Below are 27,677 nucleotides of genomic sequence, written 5' to 3' on the forward strand. Positions count from 1 at the left end.
TCTCCTTCCGTCTGCCCTTCCCGTGCTTGTTCGTTCTCTCTCTCTCTCTCTCTCTCTCAAATTAAATAAACTTTAAAAATTAAAAATTAAATAAAATAAAAAATAAAGCCTTGATAGAGTGGAAAATGGGTTCCTTTTGGTCAACCCCAGAGCCTCAGATTTCAGAAGATGCATGTTAATGGGTTGTACTAAGATATCTTGGAACTCTTGCCCCCAGGGCCTCAGAACGTGACCTTATTTAGAGATGGGGTCTTTACAGAGGTATTCAAGTTAAAATGACATCATTAGGGTGGGTCCTAATCCAATATGACTACTGGTGGTCTTATAAAATGAGGAAATTTGGACACAGGGGTAGAAACCTCCGAGGAAGAGCACCATGTGAAGAAGATGAAGGCGGATATGAGCTGATGCTTTCACAAGCCCAAGAGACGCCAAACATTGCCAGCAAAGCACCAGAAGCTAGGAGAGAGCCCTAGAACAGATGCTCCCTCGGCCTCCTCCAAAAGAATCAGCCTGCAGACACCTCGATCTTGGACTTCCAGCCACCAGAACTGGGAGACAACACATTTCGGTTGTGTCAGCCCCCCAGTTCGTGCTACTTTGTTACAATAACCCTAGAAGACTAATGCCATGAGCTATAGAAGACGATGAAGACACAGTCAAGACCTGGGAAGTTTCCTTGCTCTAAGATGAAGACAACGCCACCAACGAAAATGACAACTAACGATAACTGTTAGTTCAGAATGTGTTTTGTGAGGAAGGACGTGAGAAAGTGTTTTTTAAGCTTCCTTTGTGACAATCTGACTCAAGTGAGTAGAAAATCCAATCCTGAACAAACAAAATACTTGCTTGAAACTTGTTTAAAGAAGAGCTATGACAGAATGAGATGTTCAAGAAATACGGAAAACAGTCCTTTCTGATTAGAAATGGAGAGCACTTTTACCCTTGAGGCAATTTACAATTAAGTTTACTAAAGCAGATAATAGATCCAAAAAGCCAAGGGGGAGGGAATAGAAGGAGTCAGGAAAGGAGGAAGGAGCCAAATGGATGAATAAGGGAAGGAAGAACACAGAATATCAACATGTATTGCACAACCCGTTCTTGAAAAATGTGTCAGCAAGTACCAGGCCAGTTTCAATTGGCAAGTAACTGGCCAGGCTCCTTTGGGTGAGGGGAGCAGTGACACTGAGTTCCATGTGAGCATCGACATGAGTTTAACTATTTCAGAAAGACGTTTCAAGGGCAGTGAGTGTGTGAAAATGTACTATATTCAGAAGCTACGAAAAATGCTAAAAAGTATGGCAAAAATCTAAATACATTGGCCTAAATTTAATCGGCTAGAAGTTCCTTCTAAGAATCGTCCTATTTGATCTTTTGAAGTTAGGAATTTGGGGTGCTTTTTGTTTTGTTTTCACAGAGCAACTTCATTTCGTCAAAAAGAGAAACTAATCTCTCATAATCTTCTTGGTAGTTGGTCTTTGGTGGAGTGTATGAATAACACAAAATTAAGCCTGAGTCCACCATGTTTATCTAAGAGTGGAGGGACCAATGCTTTTGTATAATCTCCCTTCCCATGGACATCTACAATGAAAGAAAGTACGATGGCACGTAAAAACATAGAAAGGAAAACAAGGCGATGGGAAAATGTGGGCAAGCAGGACAGGGGAGGGCAATCCTCATAAGCTGGGCCTTTTGGGTGATCTACTGATACGTATTTACTGAACAGCTACTCTGTGAACGAGACTGTGCTGGGCTCTATTTGGGACGTCAAAACTTTCTGATGGGATCCCTGTACTGAAAGGGCTCATACAGCTGAGAGAGTGATGACAAGGACAAGCTTACAGAGATACCTAGAAATACAAGCCAGTTTGAGAATGTGTCCTCTGATGGTATAAACAATCCATTAATTCATTTCAAAGTCACTCATCGATATTTACAGATCTATGCCCACGTACCATGCGTGTTCTAGGTTCCGGGGAAATGACTTTGGAGTAACAAAGCAGTTGCCCTCACGTAGTGTAGAGTCAGTGGAGACAGAGTGGGAGAAGAGAGGTGGTGATAAATGAACGCATAAATAATGCATAATATGTGAATGCTACAAAGAAAAATAAAGCCAGATATCTTAGCCAGTTTGGGCTGCTGTAACAAATACAATAGACTGGGTGGCTTAAATAATAAACATTTATTTCTCACACTATGGGGGCTGAGAATTCCGAGACCATTTTTGGTATCTAGTGAGAGCCCTTTTCCTGGTTTGTGGACAACTGCCTTCCTGCTGTATCCTTACACGGCAGAGACAAAGGTTTTCTTGTGCCTTTTTTATAAGGGCACCGACCCTGTTCATGAGGGCTCCACCCTCATGACCTAACTCCCTACCCCCAAAGGCCCCACCTCCAACCATTCTCACACTGGGGGGGATTAGGGCCTCAACATAGGAATGTGAGGGAGGATACAAACACTCGGTCCTTAACACCAGATAAAGGGACATGGGAAAGAGATAGAGGTGATGCTTTTTTATACAGGGTGGTCAGGGGAGAGCTGAGAAGAAGAGGGATGAGCAGAGACTTGAGGAAGTAAAGGTGCAAGCCACATTTATATTTGGCGGAGAAGCATTTCAGGCAGAGGGAAGAGTGTGGCCAAAAACCTTGAGACGGGAATGTGCGTAGATATCCCCATAGAAAGGCAAAGAAACTGGTGTTTTTCTAGGGAGTGATAACAGTAGAGGCCAGAGTGATACCAGAGGAGGGCCAGAGGGCATAGGCCAGAGCACAAAATATGGCTGTTATGCTGATGAAATGAAAGTCCACTGGAGGATGTTGAACAAGGAGGGTAGTCATCTCTACATTCAATGTGGGGCTCAAACTCACAACCCTGAGATGCACCACCTGAGCCAGCCAGAAGCCCCTCTACGTTACCTTGTATTTTTTTAAGTTTATTTACTTTTGAGAGAGAGCGTGTGCATGTGAGTGGGGGAGGGGCACAGAGAGAGGGAGAGAGAAAATCCCAAGCAGGCTCCATGCCCAGCCTGGTCCCACGACCCCGAGATCATGACCCGAGCCAAAAGCAAGAATCAGAAGCTTGACCGACCGAACCACCCAGGGGCCCCTCTGCATTACCTTTTAAGAGGGAAACTAACCCTCACTCCATCCTTCAACAAGCATTTTGAAATCCCTCCTCTGTGCCAAATATAGGCATATCAGACACAGTCCCTGCCTAGTATTATTGCCATCACCCGTCCTTATCATCGAGATTGCCAGCAGCAGCCCTATCCACACCATTATGATCACCACCATCGTCATCAACATCACTCTCCTCCTCCCCCTCCTCCTCAAAATTCTGTTACTTACCATATAACCGGTGCTTGGTGCACTTTCCCAAGTAATAGGCCAAGGCCAAACACCTTTCTTGGCAGGAAAGCTGGGGGCATGGGGTCAGTTAGAGATACGTCTGACTTCCAAGTAGTTCTCAGAGCTCACAAGGTGACTTGAGTCTCAAGGAAGAGCCAAGGGGCCAGGCCATGTGCCAGTGCAAACTGGCCAACCTGTGCCATACCGCAGCACGGCTGCCCTCTGACTAGCCAGCACTCAGTTGGGTGACTTCCTGCAACAGACCCATTCTTTGTAGACAATAGAGCTTCTCCAAAAGCTAACACTGCCCTCAGCCCCTGCAGACTTACGGTTTCTTGTTTGGGGTCTCCCATGAAAGTACGGCTCCTTGAGGACCAAGGAAAAGAAATTCTCCCAGGACAGGAGATGAGTTACTATTAGGGTGACAAACTATGGCTAATCGTGTTATGGTATGATTCTACGGTTGCCCTTATTTCCAGGAATTTAATTTCAGAACCTCAATTTCTTCTCCAAGAAATAAAAATGACTCTGCTTTCGAGTCTTTAGTGCTTCTAGAATATCCTGTTTATTGCTTCCTCTACTGTACTGTATTATGCTATTGATCCTAAAATTCCCAAAGAGGGAGACTATGTCTTATCCGCAGCTGTACTCCAATAACTCACTCAGGGTCTGGCACATAGCAAGTGTTCATTAAACGTTTGCAAGAATACATTGTTCTTCCTGCTTCTCCCCCCACAACAATCACATTTTCTGCCCTAGGACATTGCTATTGAAGAATACAAGGACACTGTCATAAAAAGGAAACATAAAGTTATTGCACATCAAGCTTTGCTAATAGAAAAGGAGAAGAAAGAAAAGGAAGAGGAAAGAAGAGAAGTTAGTACCTGTTATTCAGTTGACAGTTTCCTCTATAAATCCTATCACTCACGGAAAAGTTCTCTCTGGGAGCAGATTAAAAGTTTTGAAATTACACTGTCAGAGACAGCAAGACAACTATGAATAGAACGTAGCGTGAATGCTAGATTACTCACAGTGAGAAAGCCCCAACGCGGCCACAGAGATAAAACTCTAGGCGTCTGCAGGGGTTACAAACGGCACCAAGAGACTGCAAGTTTTTGCCCCACAGCCACAAGAATCTCCTGCATCTTAACAGTTTTGTCTTTGCTTTTACTGCAATGCAAAATGTATATGGGAAAAGACCCAAAAAATAAAAAATTCACAAAAGAAATGAATAGCGACATTATAAGGAGCCCAAGCATAAACGACATTATTTTAGTGATAATCCTTTAAAACATTGGATGAGCCTCGTGATTCAGCCTAGTGTTACTTATTATGGAAAGACCTGTAAGCACATGGAACTTCATCCTTAAATAGAAAAATGTCATAGGTGCCACCACAGAAACTGGGGATTTGGGATCACATCACAAGAAAGGACGTTTCTTACCTCCGACTCGCTAATCAAACCCAGGCTTGTTTTTGAGCAAATCTGAACTCGCAAGTTATACATAAGGCTAATATGGCCTCCAAAGGCTTCCACAGATGAGAAAGGACCCAAACTGGGAGTCTACTCTCTAAATCATTCTAGACAGAAATGGCTTGTTGACCCACCACAGCGCGCACTCAAATCACCAAGTTAAAGAAAGCTGGTATGGAACCATCACCAGGAATTATCCGGATGGAGCTACCATTCCTGAGGCCATATGCTCCACGTTATTTGCTGCCAAAATTAAAATCCAAGCAATCTGCCTGGGGAATGATGAAGCCTGATCATCAGGCCACTTTAGAGAGAGCCACAGCATGACCTTGAGGCACTATTTATTATTAGTATTTGCTTATTTTCCCCCCAAAGGCTGTGGTTTATCCACAACATCTGGGCTTCATCGTTGACTGGAAAGCTTATGAGAGCCCTCGTGCCGAGTGAGGCAATGGAAACAGAAAATGATGTCGAAGGATTGTCAACAGGCCTTTGGACATTGCCAAATGGCATGTTCTTTTCCAAAGAACATTCAGGATGCAAATAAAAATCAAATAACACTTCTTCTTGGCAAAAGAATGGGCTTAATTTGCTTTTGTTTTCCTCTCTTGCTTTTAACTTGAACTGGTCTGTAGAGGGTTATCAAGTCTAGTTGCCCTCCCAATACAAAGAGCTTTAGCCAGAGTTTGAAAAGGAGAATTGTTACTCCCAAAAAGATGCCCCCTCCCCATGGAGAATTCCAGAGGGAAGTCACGTAAACTCCCTCTGCCTCCAGATTAACTATTGCGGGGATTTATTGGGTCGTTCTGCCTCTGGCGACTTGTCTGCTTTGGCCATAGTCACTTTTCAGCTGAAGTGACAGGTGCTCACCCTCCTTTCCTCTGAAGAGATCAGACACAACGGCTCTTCCAGAACTTCGGAGTCCTTCATGCTCCAGCGATTTCAAGGTCACGATCCCCTGATGGCCCACGGTGGAATGAAGAGGGGAGGCAATGCTTTCACCTTACTCTTATATCATTCACGCCCTTGGTCGTCTATGATGAGGCTCTTTTCCTTCTCTGTCACTTCTTCTATTTCCTCAGGTGATTCAAAGTGGTCTAAGGCCTCAGCACTTTTGTACATATTATGTGTGCCCTCTTTCTGCCCTCTGTGCCTTTTGCCTCCTTCTTTGTCCAACTCCAACTCAGCCGTCAAAATGTAGCTCAAGCTTCACCTTCCTGCATAAAGAAGACTTCTCTGTCCTTCAGGAGAGTATACAGGGCTCTTCGTCCCATAGTAGTCCCTTCACACCTCTGTCACTCACCATAACCACTGATTTACTGATCTGTATCTACCATCAGCACCAAGTGTTTTAGGACAGAAAATCAATCTCATCTGCCTTTGTATTCCCAGGCTTGAGCATAACGGGTGTTCGATAAGTGTCCGCTCAACAAATTAGGAGTTCACTGTGTTGAAAAGACAAATCAACAGAACAACTAGGCCTGCTCCTTAAAAGCTAAGGAAGAGGCCTGTTTCAAGGTCTCTGTCTTGAAAAATCGGAATGGACCCCTGTAACTTCAGAGCAGAGAGCACCAAATTCTCCAAGTTGGGAAACGAAGAGTACAATATAAAAGGGGTTGGCAAACTTTTTCCTATAAAGGGCCACGGTAGTAAATACCTTTGGCTATGTGAGTTTTAAGGTCGCTGCCTCAGTTTCTCGGGTCTGCTGCTGTAACAGGAAAGCAGCCACAGGCAATACACAAACAAACTGGTGTGGCTGTGTTCCAATAAAACTGTACTGTGCTTCTCTTTTTGTTAGATGCTAAATTGAGAGTTACAAAGATGAAAAAGCCAGGGAGGCCATTCAGAAGAGGACATTATGGAGATGATACTCATTTTCGAGAAGATACACTCATCATTCAAAAACAAATGGTTTTGGGGCGCCTGGGTGGCTCAGTCGGTTAAGCGTCCGACTTCGGCTCAGGTCACGATCTCACGGTCCGTGAGTTTGAGCCCCGCGTCAGGCTCTGGGCTGATGGCTCAGAGCCTGGAGCCTGCTTCCGATTCTGTGTCTCCTTCTCTCTCTGCCCCTCCCCTGTTCATGCTCTGTCTCTCTGTCCCAAAAATAAATAAACGTTAAAAAAATAAAATTTAAAATTTTTCAAAAACAAATGTTTTTAATGACCATGAACCAAGTCCCTGTACCCAGTTCTGTGGGTTATTTTAAGTTTGTTGGTGAGACGGAGGGCCTACAGGACAGGAACTGAAATTTCACAGGGCAATACTGCTAGGAAGACCCAGATCAGTCTTTCTTCCACTACGTAATTGTCACATTCCTGTTTATCACACTTAAACAAGAAGTCAAAGCATCACCTGAAAAAAATGTTTTGGGGGCACCTGGGTGGCTCCGTCAGTTGGGCGTCCGACTTCGGCTCAGGTCATGATCTCGCGGCTCGTGGGATTGAGCCCCACGTTGGGCGCTGTGCTGCCAGCTCGGAGCCTGGAGCCTGCTTTCAGATTCTGTGTCTCCCTCTTTCTCTGCCCCTCCCCTGCTTGCACTCTGTCTCTCTCTCTCTGTCTCAAAAATAAGCATTTAAAAAAATGTTTTTAATACCAAAAAGTAGAAGGCTCTGAAGGTCATGCATTTTCCATTTCATTCTTTTTCGATACCAATATGTCCTGTTCAAGTCGTTCATTGTTTAGCATTCTCCTTACGTCTACTACAAATTTCCACCCAAACCACCTATCAGTCAACAAACATCTGTTGAACACTTGCTACAGGCCAGTCACAGTGTCAGATGCAATGACAGTGCTTCTCAAAATTGATCATCCAGAGCAGGGGCCAAATCTCGCCTGCTGCCTGTTTTTGTAAATAAAATGTTATTGGAACGCAGCCACGCCCATTCATTTACATACCTTCTAGGGCTGCTCCGGTGACAGGAGGGCATTGGCTGGGCAGTTGCAACAGACACTACATGGCCTACATAGCCTAAAATATTTATGATTTGGCCTCTACAGAAAGTGTTCGTCAACCCCTGACCCAAAGTAAAGGACCCAAAACAACATAAATGTCCATCAGTAGGGGACAGGTTAAATAAGGGACTGCTAGTCTATAATTAATTTCCATATTGTTAGATACTACGAAGCCCTTAAAGAGAAGAAACTTAAAGCCCTTTCATACCCAGAGGTATGAAACTATCGCCATGCTCTGTTAAGTGTAAGCAACTCTGTCCGAATAGCATACTACAGTTTGTATATATCTGGGGGGGGGGGTGGGTAGGTGGTGAAAGGGACAGGAAGAGAGAGAGAGAGATGCATGCTTACATACGCATACGATATCAAGGAAGAATAAAAATATATGCAAGAATTTGGTATCAGTGGTGGACTCTGGGTAAGTAAACGTCGAGAGGGGAGGCACATCTGTTTTGGACCATCTGAATTTTTTAACCGTGTGCACTTATGATCTGTTTAACATCAATAAGCACACAAAAATGAAATAAGTTTTCTTAAGATTTTATTTTTACGTACTCTCTACACCCAACGTGGGACTCGAACTTACAACCCCGAGATTAAGAGTTGCATGTTCTACCGACTGAGCCAGCCAGGCACCCCTGAAATAGTATTTTTAAAAATACTATACATTAAATAAAATCAAGGCTGGCTATTACCTCCAAGAAAATAAAGTTATGTTTGGCCAACCCAAATTTCCAACCAGCTCTGGACCAAAAATGGGCCAGCCCTTCCAACTTTCCCCACCCCCATCCACTTTTCATTCAAAGAAAGGGCGCTGCGGGAGGCCGTGGCCTCCTTGGTCTCAAGAAGCACTGGCTGGCCCACATGAAAACCGGGGGTACAACATGTGGATGTCCATGCACGTCCAGAGGGCTGACAAGCTCAGGTGAAGGCCGGTGGCAATAGCCACTGGAAGACGGAAGCACTGAAGGGCCAGAGAAGGGATCAGGAGCTCTGAGGGAAGGCCAGGAAGTAAGGAAAACAGGGGTAATGCATCATTACCTCGACTGACCTTCACAACAGCACCCAGAACAAAATGGATAACGGCCACACTGGGGGAATCAGCAAAAAAGTGTGCATGTCAGCCTTTTTCAGAACATGCCAGAAATTATGTAAAATGAAAACTGTCTTTTAAAACAGTGGAACTACTGTACTACTTTGGGGAACTGCCCACAGATCTCCAAATCTTCGGATTTGAAAACCAGTCTTGCAGCGTGAAACACCAATGGAAATGGCATGATCCTTCACTCATACGTTCTTCAAATGCTCGTGCACAATTTTTTTTTTCTTAACTTTTTTTTATTATTCATTTTTGAGAGACAGAGAGAGACAGAGCATGTGCGGGGGAGGGACAGAGAGAAAGGGAAACACAGAATCCAAAGCAGGCTCCAGGCTCTGAGATGTCAGCACAGAGCCCAACGTGGGCTTGAACCCACAAAACCATGAGATCATGACCTGAGCCCAAGTCAGACGCTTAACCGACTGAGCCACCCAGGTACCCCGACATGCACAATTTTTTTAAATGTTTATTTATTTTTTGAGAAAGAGAGAGAGAGAGAGAGAGAGAGAGAGAGAGAGATCGTGAGTGGGGAAGGGGCAGAGAGACAGGGATAGAGAGAAGATCCAAGTATGCTCTGTGCACAGAGCCGGATGTGGGGCTCAAACCCACGAACTGTGAGATCATGACCTGAGCCAAAATCAAGAGTCAGACGCTTAACTAAGCCACTCAGGCACCCCACATGTGCACAAATTTTTAAAGCCTGTTAGCATATAACTGATATATCAAGAAAGCACAAAGCTTAGAGCCAACGATCCCACACAATGGGAATACTATTTGGAATTGATTCTTGTTAAAATGAAAAAAAAAAAACTTTATCATTACTTGAATGTTAGGAAAATATAAACAGCATGGAAAACTCAACAAAAATAAAGTTTTAAAAGCCATCTAAATTTCCAGATCCAGGGATCGTTTTATAAATCATTTGATAATCCACACACACAAAATAATTTCTTTACAGTACCAGGTAAAGATTTCAAAGTAGAGCGGCATGTACTAGCCTAGGTGATTTCGAAGTGAAATCTCTGCCCTTTTGGCACTCCAATACTGACAGCGACCTTCCCTCTGGCCCCCACCTTTGAAATGCAATGTCACTCAAGGTTCTCTGGCTATTTTGAGAATAAGCAAATCTCATTACTCAAGACTTTTGCAAACTCATGCCACCCAGAAAAAAGTTAATGCCTTTATGTTAATTTGATTCACTTTCTATTTTTGGAACTTTATTACTTTGAACACATGCCAGTTGTCATTTTTCTAATTTAATTGCCTAATTGTGAAATCTCAAGGCCATGTGTATTTGGACTAATTTCTGCTTTAGGGAGAAAACCCACCACAAATAAGTTATTTAAAAAAAACACAATGACCCTTGAGCACCTGGAATACATGGATCCTTAAGACCACATATTAATACCATTTTTAAAAGGCACCGAGCTGAAAATAAAGAAAATACTTTTTATTAGAAAACTCATAAGAAAACAAAAAAGACATTAAATGAATATTTATTTGAAATAAGTGTTTTCAAGATGTTAAAATTCCTTGAATGATTTAATTACTGACTGTAATTAAGTGATGAAGAGTTGAAATACCCACTTATGAAAAAAAAAAAATCAGGAGGTATCACAATTCCAGACTTCGGGTCACATTACAAAGCTGTAGTCATCAAAACAGTATGGTACTGGCACAAAAATAGACACATAGATCAATAGACCAGAATAAAAAACCCCAAAATGAACCCACAACTATATGGTCAATTAACCTGCAACAAAGCAGGAAAGAATATCCACTGGGAAAAAGAGAGTCTCTTCAACAAATGGCGCTGGGAAAACTGGTCAGCTACATGCAAAAGAAAGAAACTGGACCACTTCCTTACATCATACACAAAAATAAACTCAAAATGGATTAAGAACCTAAATGTGAGACCTGAAACCTTAAAAATCCCAGAAGAGAGCAAGGCAGTAATTTCTCTGACATCAGCCACAGGAACATTTTTCTAGATAAGTCCCCTGAGGCAAGAGAAAAAAAGCAAAAATAAACTAATGGACTACCGCAAAATAAAAAGCTTCTGCACAGTGAAAGAAATACCCAACAAAACTAAAAGGCAACTTACAGGATGGGAGAAGATATCTGCAAATGACATACCCAATAAAGGGTTAGTGTCCAAAAGACATAAAGAACGTAGACAACCCAACACCCCCCAAAACCAAAAAATCCAATAAAAAATGGGCAGAAGACACCAACAGACATTTCCAAAGAAGACATCCCGATGGCCAACAGACACACGAAAAGAACATCATCAGGGAGATGCAAATTAAATCCATAATGAGATATCACCTCACCTGTCAGAATGGGTACACTAAAAACACAAGAAAAAAATAAGTGTTGCCAAGGATGTGGAGAGAGGGGAACCGGTTCCTCTTGCACTGTCGGTGGGAATGAATGCAAACTGGTGCAGCCACTATGGAAAACAGTATCAAAGTTCCTCACAAAGTTAAAAACAGAACTGCCCTACACTCCAGTAATCGCACTAACAGGTATTTGCCCAGAAAGTATGAAAACGCCAATTCAAAAAGATACATGCACCCCTATGTTTATGGCAGCATTATGTACAATGGCCAAATCATGGAAGCAGCTCTAAGTGTCCATCGATAAAGAAATGGCTAAAGAGGACGCGGTATGTACAAATACATATGCATATATATTTGATGGAATACTAGTCAGTCGTTTAAAAAGAATGAAATCTTGCCATTTGCAATGACACGGACGGATAGAACTAGAGAGTATTATGCTAAGCGAAATAAGTCAGTCAAAGACATACCGTATGATTACGCTCATATGTGGAATTTAACAAATGACACAAATGAGCAAAGGAAAGAGAGAGAGAGGGAAACCAAGAAACAGACTCTTGCCGATAGAGAACAAACCAATGGTTACCAGAGGGGAGGTGGGTGGGGGGATGGGGGAAATATGTGGTGGAGATTAAGGAGTGCGCTTTTATGAAACCCCACAAGATGTATATAATCAGAAGCACATTAATCAAGAGTAAGCATTTCTCTCTTCCAGGCAAGCACACACATAGAAGTACGTATCCACTGGTTAATCAGAAAAATACTCCAATGAGCCAGAACATTAATGCGTTTATACAAAGACTGGAAATATACTTTGCATATCTTCATCATTTGTAAGAATCAGGAACTTGATCACAGCTACCAGTTCCTCATTTCATATCACAATTTAAGTCTAGAAGGAACTGGCATAATTTCACATTCATGTTTATCCATTAAATCAAGGTGAAGTGAAGTTCTGGAACAAATTCCAGTATTCTTGGTTTCTCCTAGAACTGAAACATTATACCCTTTGATAAGTTATTGTTGATTCGCTTAGAATGATTTCCTGCAGGCCTTATTTTCCAGAACATGTCTCTTAGCACTCTTAGTCTTGATGTCTCATCTTTATATCTGTCTAGGGGTCTAACATATCATACGTGAAAGGTCGCAGAGAGTCAGATGCAGCCCCAAAACTACTCTGTTGTAAAACATCTTGCTGACATGTTACCATTGTCAACAGAAAAATCATATGAAGAGCCTTTACTTCATGAAAACAAAATGAGAGACAGCAAGAAGAAACAATAAGCCAGTGTTCAGTGCAAGTAAAGGACAATTCAATATAGAGCAAGAAAAGAGTACAGCTTCCAGTTAATTAACTATCTACTTTGGAAAATGATCTTAAAATTTAATATTTTCATTATTAAGTTCTTATGCCCTTCCGTTTGCTTGCTAATCATTATCAAAGAAACAACATTTTTTTAATTTTTTTTTTTTACATTTATTTGTTTTTGAGAAACAGAGTGAGACAAAGCGTGAGTGGGGGAGGGGCAGAGAGAGAAGGAGACACAGAATCCGAAGCAGGCTCCAGGCTCTGAGCAAGCGGTTAGCACAGAGCCTGATGCGGGGCTTGAACCCACAAACTGTGAGATCATGACCTGAGCCGAAGTCGGACGTTCAACCGACTGAGCCACCCAGGTGCCCCCAAAGAAACAAAATTTTAATAGTAGATATATCTCTACTTTCCAACCAGAATTTTTTTAATCTTTAGAATAATATCGATTAGAATTCCAACACAAATTTCTCAGAAGAAATAAATTAGAACTATCAGTTATTGAAGTCTTAAAAAAATTGAAGTTAATATTTCAGTTAGATTAAATCAAGAGTCCCTAGGTGCTTAGGTAGAACACTTTTTATTTGGCTTATCCAAAAGAACAATTGGCTTTACTGAGTTCTGGTTTTATAAAATGTTCTTGAGGGAAAAAAAAATACATCACGGCGTCATATTTACTATTAATTAATCTACTAAACAGAGTAAAATTTCCTTCCCAATACCTAATCGTGAATATACAAAGACTATTTCACTTTGCGATGAAAAGAAACCTGATTATTAGCATTCTATGAGGAGTAAATCAGACTTCATGATTCGTAAGCAGCAGTAACATTTTTAAACAGCATTAGGTCAATTTCATGGTTGCTTCAGCCTTTTAGTCTTGTACCCAGGCCAAAAGCACAGCTTCTGGCAGCCAATGTTGTGAATCAGATGACAATATGCCACTAAAAGCAACAGCCACAGTGGTGTTAGCACTCAGCCAAGTCCCATGCCCTGGACGACTATGTGATGGAGCAGGTATTCAGGGATGACCCACTGGCCAGTCCCCACTGCCTCCTGGGGACTTTTTCCAAGACTCGTCTCTGGAGGAGCAGACTTAGCCCAAAACGTATCCAAGACTGTGACCTTGGCATACAGGAGTAGAACGGACACTGAGTCAGCTGACTAAAGTGTGGTACATATTTCACCAGGAAATAAGGAAATCTCAGGGTACAACTATACTGCGCAGAGTAAGGGTGTGGGTACGGAGAGTTGCCCAATTTTCCTGGTAGTTCTGCTTGGACTAGTCAGTAAGCCTCCAACCCTTGTATCAAATCACTTGATACAAGTGATTCACATCCACTATTAGAACCATTACAGAATCTTTGGTTGGTGTTATTGTTGCTGTTTAGTTTTTCTTTCATTATCATAAACATAACTCCACAATCCAGCTAGACTTGGAGGGGAGTATTAGGAAAATATGGAACCCACAGAACTGCAGCGAGAGCACAGAGATTATAGGATATTTCCAGCAGATGGGGGTGAAGGGGTGCCTTCATGAGCTACAGAAGCAATGGTCTGGTAGTTAAGATAAAACACAAGTCAAGTGTCGGTCAGCAATAGTGGTCTTCCTGTTGGCCTTGGCATTCCTGGAGCCAAAGCCCTCCGTGGCTTCTGCAATATTCCTTCTCTCTTTCACCTTGCCAGAGGCCACATGCTTGCCATCCAACCACTCAGTCTTGGCAGTGGGGATGAAAACCTGGGAAGTATTTGTGTTGGGTCCAGCGTGTGCCACGGACAAGATGCCAGGACCCGTGTGCTTCAGGATGAAATTCTCATCGTCAGATTTCTCCCCATAGATGGACTGGCCACCAGTGCCATTATGGCATGTGCAGGCACAGTCCTGGCACAGAAATTCCCAAATAATCCTGCGAAAGCAGGAACCTTTATCACCAAATCCTTTCTCCCCAGTGCTCCGAGCACAAAAGTTTTCTGCTGTCTTTGGAACTTTGCCTGCAACCGGCTCAAAGGAGACATGGCCCAAGGGCCCGCCATCCACGGTGACGTTGAAGAACACGGTGGGGTCGACGGTGGCTGGACAGCACCAGAGCTTCCGGGGCAGTGGCATCTGCAGGGCCACCGTTACAGAGCTCCAGATAAGAAATGTTTTTCTTAGCATCTTTGACTTTGGAGGAGTAACACTGTCCTCTTTAAGTGTCCTACTTAAAGGCTCAATACTCAGCTTCAGAAAATTTCTAGAGACAGGATATAGCCTGTACTATCAGTAAGCTACTCAGCACTATGTTCTTTCTTTTACGATGTTCCCAGTATCTCTGAGGCTAGAAGTGTGTGAGCTACCTTCTCCAGGCTTTGTGTCATCGAGGTTCAGAGTGAGGCCACACAAACAGGACACACTCACAGGGCAGGAGAGAAGCCAATGCCCAGCGTGGTGGTGGCAGGCAGGTGTGTGGGCTTTGGCAGATGAGCAATGGGAGGTGTCGCCAGGTGCTTCTGGCTACGGCAGGTAGCTGAGATCACCGGTGGTTCTTTCTTTATGTTACTATCCGCCCCGTTTCGATAAAGGTGGCTGCCGGCCTCTCCAGTTCCTTAGTAAGCCTCCAACTCTTGTATCAAATCACTTTCTTCTCGAAATAGCTAAAGGTTTTCTGTTTTCCAAATAAATCCTGGTTAGTGCAGAATGCCTTAGTCATGACTCAGGTTCACTGTTGGCAGAAGGGCCCAGAGGAGGTAATCGGGTTGGGTTCTCATAGGAGCAACCCCGGTACCGACACTGGGCAACAGGCAAAGGCTTCAGAAATCAGACTGAGCTCAGTCTCAGGGATGGCAACTGTCAGTGGGGACTCTGACACCGGGCTGGGTACCAGAGGTAAGATTCCAGTCCTTGGCAGGAATAGAACCAATCTGCTTTGGACCTCGCCTCAAAATCCAACGTCAACGTTTGAAACAGTCGTGTACTTCCTCTTCTTGCCAGGCACAACCTTAGCACAAGCAAGATAAAGAATTGCACTAGATTGTGTGAACCGACACAGGGGTGCCATGCTCTCCTAGATGCTGCCGCAGGAAAGATGGACCACAGCTTTCATGGTGCTGAGAGGTCGCTGGAGACTGACGGCAATAGTGAAGATTTCCTGGAAGGTCAGAAAAGCACCTGGGGACATGCTGCTATAGTCTCTGACTCACTCGTGTTCATTTTCTCCGCGTGCTAGCTGCTGCTGAGGGCCGTGTCCTCTCCTCCCCATGTTTCCCCACATCCTACAGCTCTACACCCCTTGGAGAGCATGTGGTCCTTCTTTGCGGTCTTTGAAGAACCACTGATCACATGGATGAAAGTTTTACATTAATTCGTGACTAGTTAAAAGTGCTAAACAGAAACTCACTTAAACTTTCTGGAACTTGGCTTTCTCTTTCATTAAAGCGTGATGCTAATCCTATCATCCCAGATTTGGGTGAGGATTAAATGAAACATTCTATGTTATAAGGGCTTTAGAATGTAAAGTATTACCAGGAAAATTCACTGTAATCACATCCGTATAAAAACGTCTACCAAATACTTCCATGAGCCTTCTGCAAAGCCACGCACTAAACAAAGGAAGCAAAGGCCCTCAGAGCAGAAAAGGATTGCAAAGCATAACAAAAGCCAGAATTAAAAACAAAACAAGACTGTTTTGTTTCTTTAAAAATAATATCACCAGCCAAAACTGTTTGACTTTCAAAGTCACAGCTTAGAGCATGCTCAAACAATTTCTAAAATGTGGAAACATTTGTGGAACTTGTGGGAAAACACAATTTCCAAGAGCTTTACTCAGAACAAACCCACGAGAAATAACAATGTGCACATCGGCACAGACACACAGCAGCGCGCACCCATCCCCAGCGTGGCCTGGCCCACCCAGGACGTAGGCCTTAGAGCACTTGGTGACAACACTGATCAATGGCGTTTCACGGACAAATCTTTGAGAACTGGCTCAAGGTTTCTCCAGACATCCCGAATTGCAATGTTTGGAACACGGAGTCTCAGCTCGCGTTCCCCTACGAGTGGACCCTGAGACAAGGATGTGAATGTATACAGTTTATTTGGGAGGGGAGTCAGCGAAGGGGCAGACATCAGTAGAGGTGCGTTATCAAACAAGTCACTTCTGTGGCCACTGGGGCCCGATCCCATCAGAGAGTGCTGGGAGACAGTGTGGACCACGCCGCACATTTGTCCCAGCTCTCCGGCGCCTCCCCATCCAACACTTGCCCAGGGCTCCTTTCGTAGGCGTTAACTCCCTAGCACTGCCCATCATCAGAAGAAAAACCAAAAAGAGCCCTCAGGAGCAGGGCTTCAGGTGTTCCCGCTGAAGGCTCTCCGGGTGTGGAGCAAATGCCGAGGGAAAACAAAGAATGACCCGGCCCCAAATGTCCGAGGGTCACGGTGGAGAACCCGTGACTTAGACGAGGAGAATGCTAAAAGGCTAACACGGAAAGCAAAAGGGGCACATCACCTTGTAAAGGACGTCGCAGGCGGCTGGGTCAAATGCAGGGGGGAGGTAGCAGAGCCAGAAGGCTTTCACAAGGTTTTGTTCACTAGAAATTTCTCTCCTCTCCCCTCCCTACGTTTGAATAATACATAGAACTGATGTAAGGTGATTAAATCCAAAGCTCAGACTGCAGCTCCAACCGCAACACTACCATACCAGGGAACGTTTCCACTGCTGATTTCTAGAGGCTGCGGTGGGCGGAGGAGTGTCTACACCACGGTGGCCTCTCCCACCCACACTCCCCCATCCTAACGGAGGTCTGGGCAGCCCCACGTTTTCTTCAGCGTATGCTGCTTAGAACCAGTCCCGGGGGCTCCTCCTACCACCTCTGTCCTTCGTAATTCTTCACTCAAATCTCTGCTTAAACCATCCAGGGGTCTCCAGCTTCCTCCCCACAGAGGACTCAACAGGCACTTCCGTCGGTCGCCACCAAGCCTTCGTTCCATGACATTTCGTTTTCTCACATTGAAAAAGTTGGCTTCACAGCAGCCTAGGAATGTGGTGCAAATGCAGAAAGAGAAAAGATCTGAATAAAATGCAGAGCAAAAATACTAAAAATAAATTTCTTGTTTACAGCAAGCTCGAGTCTGGAGTAAAAGTAAAATGAAACATATGTTAGAGACCTTCCAATAATGGGTCTTGGATCAAGAGGGAAAAGGAGGAGGACACGTTGAGAGGAGGGCCCTGAAAGTGACACAAGGGCTCGTGAATTATGACATGAAACTTATATCCATTTAAGTGACCGGCAGAATCGGAACCAAGCAGACAAACGCTCAGTTACATGAGTGGCACAGAAAAAATCCTCCCCTTTTATTCCTGAGTCTCCAAGAGATGGAAAAATCAGCAAGTCTCACACTTATTAATCCACAGCTGAGGTTTTCAGACGCAAAGTCAAGTCAGCAATGAGATCGGGGGCATAATCGTTTTTCCTCCCATTTGACAAATGCACATGATTTGTCTTACATGTTATCATACGGGATATAAATACTTGATACACTTAATATGCACTTGCTGTCTGGGCTGATGGCCGGCGAGGACCACAACACGATGATGAGGATAATGCTGGCAGAGGTGATGGTTAACAACTGAGTGCTTACTGTGTGCCAGGAATTATGAAAAACATTTATAAGTGTCATTGCTTCAGTCTCTCATGATGCAACTGTACGATGCTATGATTATCCCACTATACAGTGCTGAAACTGAGGCTTGGCATTTCAGAATGAATAAACGGTGGCTCTTAGAATTTATCCAGATCTGTCTGGGTAGCCCACAAGCATACCATCTCTCCGGTGGTGGCATTTGGAAAAGAGTATTACTTTGATGCACAATTTAAAAAATGTTAAATCTATAACTTTTAATGTAGGAATTATTTAAATTCTATGCCTCTAGGTTAGGAATTGGGGCTGGACATTCTCTTCAGGTATTGCCCACCACTCCTTTCGGCAAGAAGGGCAACCTGGTAGACAGAAAAGGGACTAATGCTGGGAACATTTGGTTTCCAAAGCTTGCTTTCCAACTCTCTAGCTGTGCCAATTGAGGCAAGTTAGTTACTGGGGCAGGCAGAATTCTAAACATGGCCCCCACAAGATTCCCATCCTCTGGTTAATCAAACACTAATCGAGGTACTGTTACAAAGGGATTTTGTAGAAGTAATTAAAGTCCCAAGTCACCTAACCTTAGGATATGGAGATTATCCGGCTGTGCCCTTTAAAAGGCAGAAGTCTGGGTGAAATATGTGATAGGAATTAAAGAGTACACTTCTCAGAATGAGCACTGAGTAATGAATAGAATTGGTGAACCATGATATTGTATACCTGAAACTAATATAACACTGTATGTTACCTATACTGGAATTAAAATTAAAGAAAAAAAACCTTTTAAAAAGGCGGAAGTCAGAGAGATTGCAACCATGAGAAGGATTTGACACAGCATTTGTGGCTTTAAAGATGGAGGGACCATGAGCCACGGAAGGCTGGTGACCTCTCCAAGCTGAGAAAGAGCCCAAGCCTACAGCCAGCAAGGCAGCAGAGACCTCAGTCCTACAGCCACAAGGAACTGAGTTCTGCCAACAACCTGAATGAGCTCACAGTTGATTCTCCCCCAAGAGCCTCTAGTACAGAACACAGTCACTAAGTTGGTAGTAATTTGTCACAAAAGTAATAGAAAACTAGCATAGTTACGCTCTCTAAGTTGGTTTTCTCAATAATCAAATAGAGGCAATCATGCATACGTTGCAGCATTACCAGGAGGATTAAAATGAGAATGTACTTAGAGCGTACCTGACATAGAGTAGGCAACAAGTGTCACCAGTGACTCTGGGAGTCAAGGCTGAGAGGCGACTGCACCTTATCGCTAATACAGACAAGATGTAAAATTAGCATAAAGTCACAAACTAAATATAAATGGAATCAAACTATGATCAAGTAGAAATCGAGTCAAAATGAACACGTGCTCTACAAAGCTGGTAGAGGAAGCCACTAACTTATGAAATAAGTTCCAAGAGCCTATTTTTAGGCCAGTAGTTTGGAACTGGGTAGGCATTCCCCCATAAGAGCAATGTTAAGACCTGGTGATGACGGCTCAAGTCATTAACTTATTAGGTGCCTGACCGTGTTCAGGAGAACCCAGTCATAACATGTAACAAGCTTGCTTTCAGGGGGGAAAAAATCCTTTTCGTTTATAGCACAATTTTGCTCTAAAAGGAACTTACGTCTATTTTGCATTTTTAACCCACATAGCAACATTTTGAGAGAAGCACAGCGAGGAAGAAATGGCAAGCTGACGACAAAGGATTTATGCTAAGCCAGGAGTCCACATTCCCCTTGCAGCTAGGACGGGGCCATATGACGGAGTCCTGGTCAACAGAATGCAAGCAGGAGTGATGCGTGTCCCCTGCAGGTCAGGCTCGTGGGACGTGCCACATTCTCACCCCACTCCACGGAGCACACGGATTGGACCTGGAGGAGCCACGAGACGGGAGAAGCCTGAGTCCTTGAATGCCCACACGGAAGTGTGCCCTTCAAACCCCTGATGTCATTCCAATACTACCAAAAAAAAAAAAAAATAATAAGTTCTAATGTGTTAAGCCACGGAAACATTCAGACTGTTCCAGCAATTAGCTTTGTGTTGCAGCCAGACACTTGCTGAAGTTTTCACCTGGGACGACCCGGAAGGCAGACCCCACACCTTTAGGATCAAACTGTTAGCACACGTTGGGTACTCCTGACTGAAATTAGAGCGAGGGACTGCAGAAAAAAGGGGGAAGCCTGGGAGGGGATTTCAGTCCTGCCAGCAGAAATGAATGGAAGAGGGACTCCAGAATTGGAGCCCAGAAGGTTGAAGAGGTTTACTCTTCTAGATGCCCAACTCCGTAAAATAGCGAAAGGCTTGGAACACGAGCGCGTGCTGGCCTCCATTGGCCAAATGACCTTAGAGGCTGACATCACCGTGGTTGGTTAACAGATGCAGTTCAGAGCGGTTACATTTTTGCCTGAGGTCACATGACTGTATGAAGTAATGGATCCAGAATTCGAACTCATATCTTGTGAATCTGACTTCAACCTTCTTTCAGTATGTTTCGCAGCCAAATGCGGCAGTAAATTATAATTTTTAAAAATGTGTTGATGGTTCAGGAGCTAAACAACAGTGAATTTCCTTGGGAACAAAATAAACTTTCCGTGCTTTTTATGGGAACCAGGGGGTGAAAGCAGTGCTTCGATTTCCCTAAAATGGGATCCCTGCATTGTTTTCACTTAGAACTCCTTGTTCTCCTTTTATTTTAGAGACAAAATGAGTTTGGCCTCTTTTAGGCCATTACTGTCATTTTATTAAAAAATTAGATTTGAGAATTTCCTTTTTTGTTGGCAGAGACTATAGCATATATTTATACACCCTATTGATCTGATCAATGTTCACAGTGGAAGCTTAATAAATACTTACAGTTACGTGACTCAGTGATAAAAAGCACTGAATAGCACAAGGCGCATGCTAGAATTATCTGTGGCTTATTTCCATGGTTCGATGGTAAACTCTACACAGGGAAGAAGTGAGTTTATTCCCTCTTTCTGACTACCTTTAGAGCAACATCAAGCATATCGAAGTACACAATAACCAACTGCTACGGACAATTAAAAAGCATTGATATCTTAAGCGACATAGAAATAAGCACACAATGTCAGACTGGGAAGTGTCTTAATTTGGGTCCCCCCAGAAGCAGATGCTGAAGCAAAGATTCACGGACAAATAGTTGCTTTAGGAGGGGTATTAGTTTCATGCTGCTGCCGTGATCAATTACCATAAATTTAGGGGCTCAAAACAAAAAACTTGATTATCTTTGAGTTCTGGAGGTCAGAAGTGCAAAAGGGGACACACTGGGCTAGAACCGACGTGTTGGCGGGGGCTGGGTTCCTCTTAGAGACTCTAAGGGAACCCATTTCCTTGCCTTTTCTAGCTTCGAGAAGCCACCTGCATTTCCTTGTTTGTGGCCTCTTCCTCCATCTTCAAAGGCAGCACTGGAGCATTTTCCAATCTCTCCCTTCTGTCGTCATACCTCCTTCGCTGAATCTGGCTGCCTCCCTTTTTCACCTCTGAGTGACGACACTGGGCCCACCTGGATAATCCAGGCTCATCTCTCCAGCTACACATTCTTCATTGAACCCACATGTGTAAAGTCCCTTCCGCCACATAAGGTTCTGGGATCGGGACACGGACATCTCTTGGACATCTCTTAGGAGCCAATATTCTGCCCACCACAGGAGGTGACCCCAGAAAACGCTGGCAGGGGAGTGGCGAAGTGGGACAGAGAAGGGAAAGAAGTCAATGAATGTGAGTTAACAAGGCAGCCATCGCCCAGGGCAACTGGGAGTCTGTCCTGCATGGCGGCTGCGCGAGCTCGGCTCACACGCTGCCGTGATAGGAGAAGGGGGAGTGACAGCCTGCCAACTGCCCATCCATCGCCATGTGAGGGCTGCTCTCGCGGTCACTAACTCCGACACACTGGCTTTCCCGGTGACGCCAGTGGGCACCCATGACCAGAAAGAGAGTGCCGGGGAGACTGCTTCAGGGGTTCTGCTCAAGCACTTGCCACCAGGGAGAAGTGGCTTCCGGAATCATCTCATCTGACCATATTCCCTTTTCTTTGCAGAAGAGCAGAAGCCCAGAATGTCGAAGGGATTGCCCAAGATCATGTGACCAAAGAAACCCACCGAGGGCCGCTTCCATTTAGTTGGTATCTCAGGCTATTATGTGTCGGGCACTGTACCAAGGGTGTGACATGTGCTTCCACATTTAATCTTCATGGTCACCCTTATGATGTGAGTATAAATGTGGTCCTAACAAACTTAGCCAAAATTACACACCTAGGAGTCGTGTTAGATGGCTGCCTGGTACAACAGAAGTCTATGGAGCATGGGTAGGCCAAATCCAGCCTGCCACCCCCCCATTTTTGTACAGCTCATGAGCTAAGACCTAAATGCATTATTCTAATTGTAGTCTTGACCCACCTATAACACAACAGGACTATCGCCTCCCTAATTCTAGACGCTATACTTCTATTGACGCAATCCAAGAAAACGTTTATTTTTTGGAAATTGCCCCAATAAGTTAGCATACACTGACAACTGATTCTTAGTTAAAACACATACACCTAATTTTAAGTTGTGTCCCCTCTATCCAGGATTCATACAGGTGGTTTTTCTGCATTTACCTTTATGAATTTTTATTTATCGTTGTTACAATCCATTTTGTTAGATTCAATTCATTTTGTTATTTTTTTTTTTTTTTTTAGTCTTTCCATGCCTTTCTGGGTCTTTATTTTTTTTCCAATATATGAAATTTATTGTCAAATTGGTTTCCATACAACACCCAGTGCTCATCCCAAAAGGTGCCCTCCTCAATACCCATCACCCACCTTCCCCTCCCTCCCACCCCCCATCAACCCTCAGTCATTTTGTCAACCCCTCTTCTCAGCTCTACAGCTACCTATGAGGCACCTCGATTTGAATGGCCCCCCGGCTCTGAAAATCACACAGCCAAAAGGGAACTCATCCTCCTTCTGCCCAAGCCTGTACTCCCCCCTTTATGGTCCCCAGCCTACAACTGTGCAAAGGCTGCCCTTACCATGGGCATCGTCTCAAGGGGACACTATGTTCTAATGTCTGGCACCTTCTCCAGCATGCAAGAGTGAGCTCACTAGATTTCAAAGGATAAAAAGGAAAGAAGGGAAGGAGAGGAGGGATGGGGAGGAAGGGACGGAGAATGGGGCATTTCTACACTTTTTAAAGAACAGTAAAGGGATAGAGGCTCAGCATGAAAAAGATGTAAAGGCAGCAGCATTGCTGTGCTCAGGACAGAGTGGATCCCAGGGTCCCCGGTGGCCAGGCATGGGCACCCCGACTGCCATCTCCTAAGGCCAGCCAGCGAACAGCAAGGTGGAAACTCCACCATCTCAGGAACGGGATATTGTTTCTCCGGGTTATCGCCCAAGTCGGTGCACGTGGAGGGTCTTTTTGGCTTCCGTGATCGAAGACGCTGCTTTCACTCAAGGGGACTTTCCTCAGAGAAACACTTGGAGAAGCACACGCCCACTTGGAAAAAGTAAACAACTTCGAGGACAGATTATGAAGCACCTCCACTTGCCTTCTGAACTAAGAAATCAAGATTACAAATCCTTAGCCTCACGGCGTTATCTGTATGGTGATGCTACAGCATTGCTGTATTATGACTTTATAAACTAATTGTGTTATTTCAGCGAAATTTAAAAGTTACAGTCATATTACTTTAGGGTGAACATTTTCCAATTTCATCAATATGTGTGCAAAACTTAATTATTCCAAGTCCCAGAAATAAGATCTTGATGAAATAACTCGACAAGTGAACCCATCTCCCACAGTCCCCCTCACCTTAGGCTACGGCAAATTCCCTAAGGGTCACCTATCTGGGGGCAGAGGTCTCCAGCCTGCCTAACTTCCCCAAAGCTAAGATCCAGAAAATTCCCAGGGCTTCCAGCTGCCCAAAAGGTATCTCTAAATGAATTATTATAATTCCTCACAGCTTGTGGGTTTAGCTGTATTTTCAGAGAGAAATCTCTGAAAGGAGATGACTTCATCTGGGCAAATATTTTACTGTAAAAGGTACGAGACTCGGGACTTATGAAAGTCTCATTCAAAACTGCGTCAGGAGACAAAATCTCCCCCAAGGAGGGGCAGAGGAGAAGATGTTGACAGGTCCACTATGAGCTCTAACCATGTATGTGCATCCTGAGAGAAATCATTTCTGGCCTCATATTTTCCATCTTAATGTCTCAACAGCAGAACATAAAGCACCTCCAAATTATATCAGCAGCCACTGCAACGAGGCTCAACTATGGCCAGGACTCATTAAAGGCCAGAAAGACCCCTCCAGAAGTGAAATAATATATCCTGGAGGGCAGGTGAGGAAACTATGAGTGATGGCCACCAAAAAAAGCAACTCGTTTGAACAAACCCCTGGTGTTCACAATTAACCTCGTTAAATTGCGCTTTTCATTTCCAGCCTCTTTTCTGAACTTGTGTTTCCTGTGGATCTTTCACACTGTGGGGGAAATTAAGCCCCCGCAAATAATATAATTTTGGTTTATACTTTAGTAGGGTCCCTGAACAGCAGCACTATTGGGAAATGCAGAATCTCAGGCCCCACCCTGAACCTTGTGAAGCAGAATCTGCATTTTAACCAGGGCCCCAGGGGACCTATGTGCACAGACACGTGAGCAGCTCTGGCCCACCAGAGAGTAGCTCAATGATAACGACTGATCTTGCAGCTCAATACTTAAAAAGACAGCCTAATTTAAAAATTGGATCTAAATAGACATTTTCCCAAAGAAGACCTACAAATGGCCAATAAACACATGAAAAGATGCGTGGAATCATTACTCATTAGGGAAATTAAAGTCAGAACCACAATGAGACACCACTTCATACCTATTAGGATGGCTATAATTAAAAAGATAGACAATAACAAGTGTTGGCAAGGAGGTAGAGAAACTGGAACCTTCACACACTTCTGGTGGGAATGTTAAAACGGTGCGGCCACTTTGGAAAATGGTCTGACAATTCCTCATATGGGATATGAACCAATAATTCTGTTCCTAGGTACATACCCAAGAGAATTGAACACATATGCCCATGCAAAAACGTGTACGTGAATTGAACACATATGCCCATGCAAAAACTTGTACGTGAATGGTCACTGCAGCATTATTCCTATTGGTCAAAAGGTAAAAAGTCCAAATTGTCCATGAGTGGATCAGGGATAAACAAAATGTGTTCTATGAATCCAGTGGAATATCATTCAGCCATAAAAAAGGATCATGCACTGATACCTGCTACAACACAAATGAAGCATGGAAACATTAAACTACATGAAAGAAGCCAGTCACAAAGGACTAAATATTGTAGAATTCCATTTATATGAAAGGTCCAGAATAGGCAAAACCATAGAGACAGAAAGGAAATTAATGGTTGCTTAGGGCTAGCAAGGAGGGTGGGGTGTGTGTGGAGGGAGGTGAGAGCTAAAAGGTGTGAGGTTTCTTTGTGAAGGGACCTGAATGTTCTCAAATTCACTGGGGTGATGGTTGCACACAGCTGTGAATACTGTGAATATACTAAAAACCCACTGAGTTGTTTCAAAAATAAAAGGCAGTGAATTCCTCTGTCATCGAATTTTCACGTAGGACACGCTGCCCAGCTAGAGATATGACCTGCAGGCTAGAACAAAGATCACAGACAATAAATGCTTTGTGCTAATGGACCACTTCCTGTGTGCCGGGTCCTATGTTGGCCCCGAACAGGGATTTTCTCTTAAAAATTCTCCCCAAAGTTCTAGGAGTTAATTAGTATCATTGCCATTTTACAGATGAGAAAACTGAAGCATTAGAAACCTATCGAAGGGCAACAGGCTGGTGAGCAGTGGTGAAGCTCAGCTCTGAACCCACGGAGTCTGGGAGCAGAGCCCGCACACAATCTCCCTCTCCATCTTGAGTCCCCCTATAAGCGACTTCAGCTAACTGCTAACTCTCCTAGTCAACACGCAGGTAGCAGAAGAGCCCCACGGGGCACAGTGAGAGGTGGGGGTCACCGCTTGCCACTCAACTCATATTCTCCAAGTCCCACTGCTTGTTGACTATAGGCAACCAACGTTAAATGATTTTTCTCTTCGTATCAGGAGACAGATTGGCCTATTCCGATAATCAGCTTCAATTTCATCCTTCTGAGTTTTCCCAAACGTAAAATATTTTGGAAAAATCAGCCAGCCCCCCCTTTTTTTTTAACTGGAAAAACACTTAGTCAAACAAAACTGCCTATTTTCAGAAATGCCCTGAATGAGTAAAGGACTAGTCAAATTCCACATGGGATGTGTTTCCATGAGTCATATATAAGAAAAAATATTTCATGTGTGATCACAAGACAATGGTGTCTATAACAAAACTCCTGCCAAATTAACAACTCCAATTTGATTATTTAAAATCACAGCTGACACATATATAATACTTACTATGCCCTGGGTACTATTCTAAGTGCTTTCTATTTACTCATTTAATATCTACGGTAGCTCACAAGGTATTTTAATAGTCCCATTCTAAAAATGATGAAACTGAGAATTAAGGTTTTGGCAGCCAGAGCTGGAGTGTGAAACCGGACAATTTATACTCTGAACTGCAGTCTACTAACTGCTCTTGACAACTGATGGAAGAAAAAGCTGTAGCCTCTGCAACCACTGAAATCAACAAAATTTCATGGTTGTAGTAACTTCCACAAGCTCCAAAAAGAGTTTTGTCAGCATGTGATGGTTGTGGCAGCTTAGGTGCATTTGACCAGGTTGTTTAAACATACAAACTAAGCCAGAAGGCTACTCAATATTAGAGACCAGATGAATTACCAGAAAAAAAATAGGGTCTACCCAGCCAAGAAGGCATTTCTCTTGAAGATGAAATCCCATTGCTCATGTCTGCATGGAATGGAATTACGAAAGAAAGAAAGAAAGAAAGAAAGAAAGAAAGAAAGAAAGAAAGAAAGAAAGAAAGAAAGAAAGAAAGAAAGAAAGAAAGAAAAGAAAAGAAAAAAAAAGCAAACAGTATAGCCAACTAGTCTATTTGTATTCCCTACCATAATTTCAAACAACTTCATGGTTCATTAGGTATTTTGGCATACTCGGTAAGTATTTTTTAATGGAGAATGATCACAAAGCTTTAAAGTAAATTAAAAGCTCCATAATAATCAATCATTATCAAGTAGGCTTTATCCCAGGGATTCAAGGAGGTTCAACATCAGGACAGCTATTGATGGAATTCTCTATGTGTTTACATTAAAGGAGGAGGAAAATAACATTGTCATCTCAACAGATGCTAAAATATATTTTACAAAATTTCAAAGGCTTGCACATTAAATAAAAGCATAACTATTAATAAATCAAGATAGAAAGAACTGCTTCATCTTAGTCACGGGGTATCTACCAGAAAGTGATAGAAAGCATCCTTGTTTAACAGTAGAAACTGAGAAGTGGCCCCATTATAGTCAGTAGCAAGACAAACATGCCCACATTCAACATCATACCCGAAGATCTCATCAATACATATGACAAGAAGATGAAAAGAAACCTTA

The 27,677-nt window shown here is 43.5% G+C and overlaps 2 protein-coding genes across 2 annotated transcripts in view; both read right to left on the reverse strand.

Moving 5' to 3' along the window:
• ARHGAP6 (Rho GTPase activating protein 6) overlaps window positions 1-27,677 on the reverse strand; it is a 449,413-nt gene that overhangs the window by 344,030 nt on the left and 77,706 nt on the right. The window lies entirely within an intron of this gene.
• LOC122235237 (peptidyl-prolyl cis-trans isomerase A-like) lies at window positions 13,085-14,668 on the reverse strand. The gene has a single exon (XM_042973704.1). The coding sequence runs from the start codon at window positions 14,628-14,630 to the stop codon at window positions 14,088-14,090; it is 543 nt and encodes a 180-aa protein (XP_042829638.1). The 5' UTR covers window positions 14,631-14,668; the 3' UTR covers window positions 13,085-14,087.

This window comes from Panthera tigris, chromosome X (genome assembly GCF_018350195.1).
Source record: "Panthera tigris isolate Pti1 chromosome X, P.tigris_Pti1_mat1.1, whole genome shotgun sequence".
Taxonomy (NCBI): Eukaryota; Metazoa; Chordata; class Mammalia; order Carnivora; family Felidae; genus Panthera; species Panthera tigris.

Coding starts and splice junctions, on each gene's coding strand:
- LOC122235237 (XM_042973704.1), bottom strand. CDS start 14,630: ATGCCACTGCCCCGGAAGCTCTGGTGCTGTCCAGCCACCGTCGACCCC.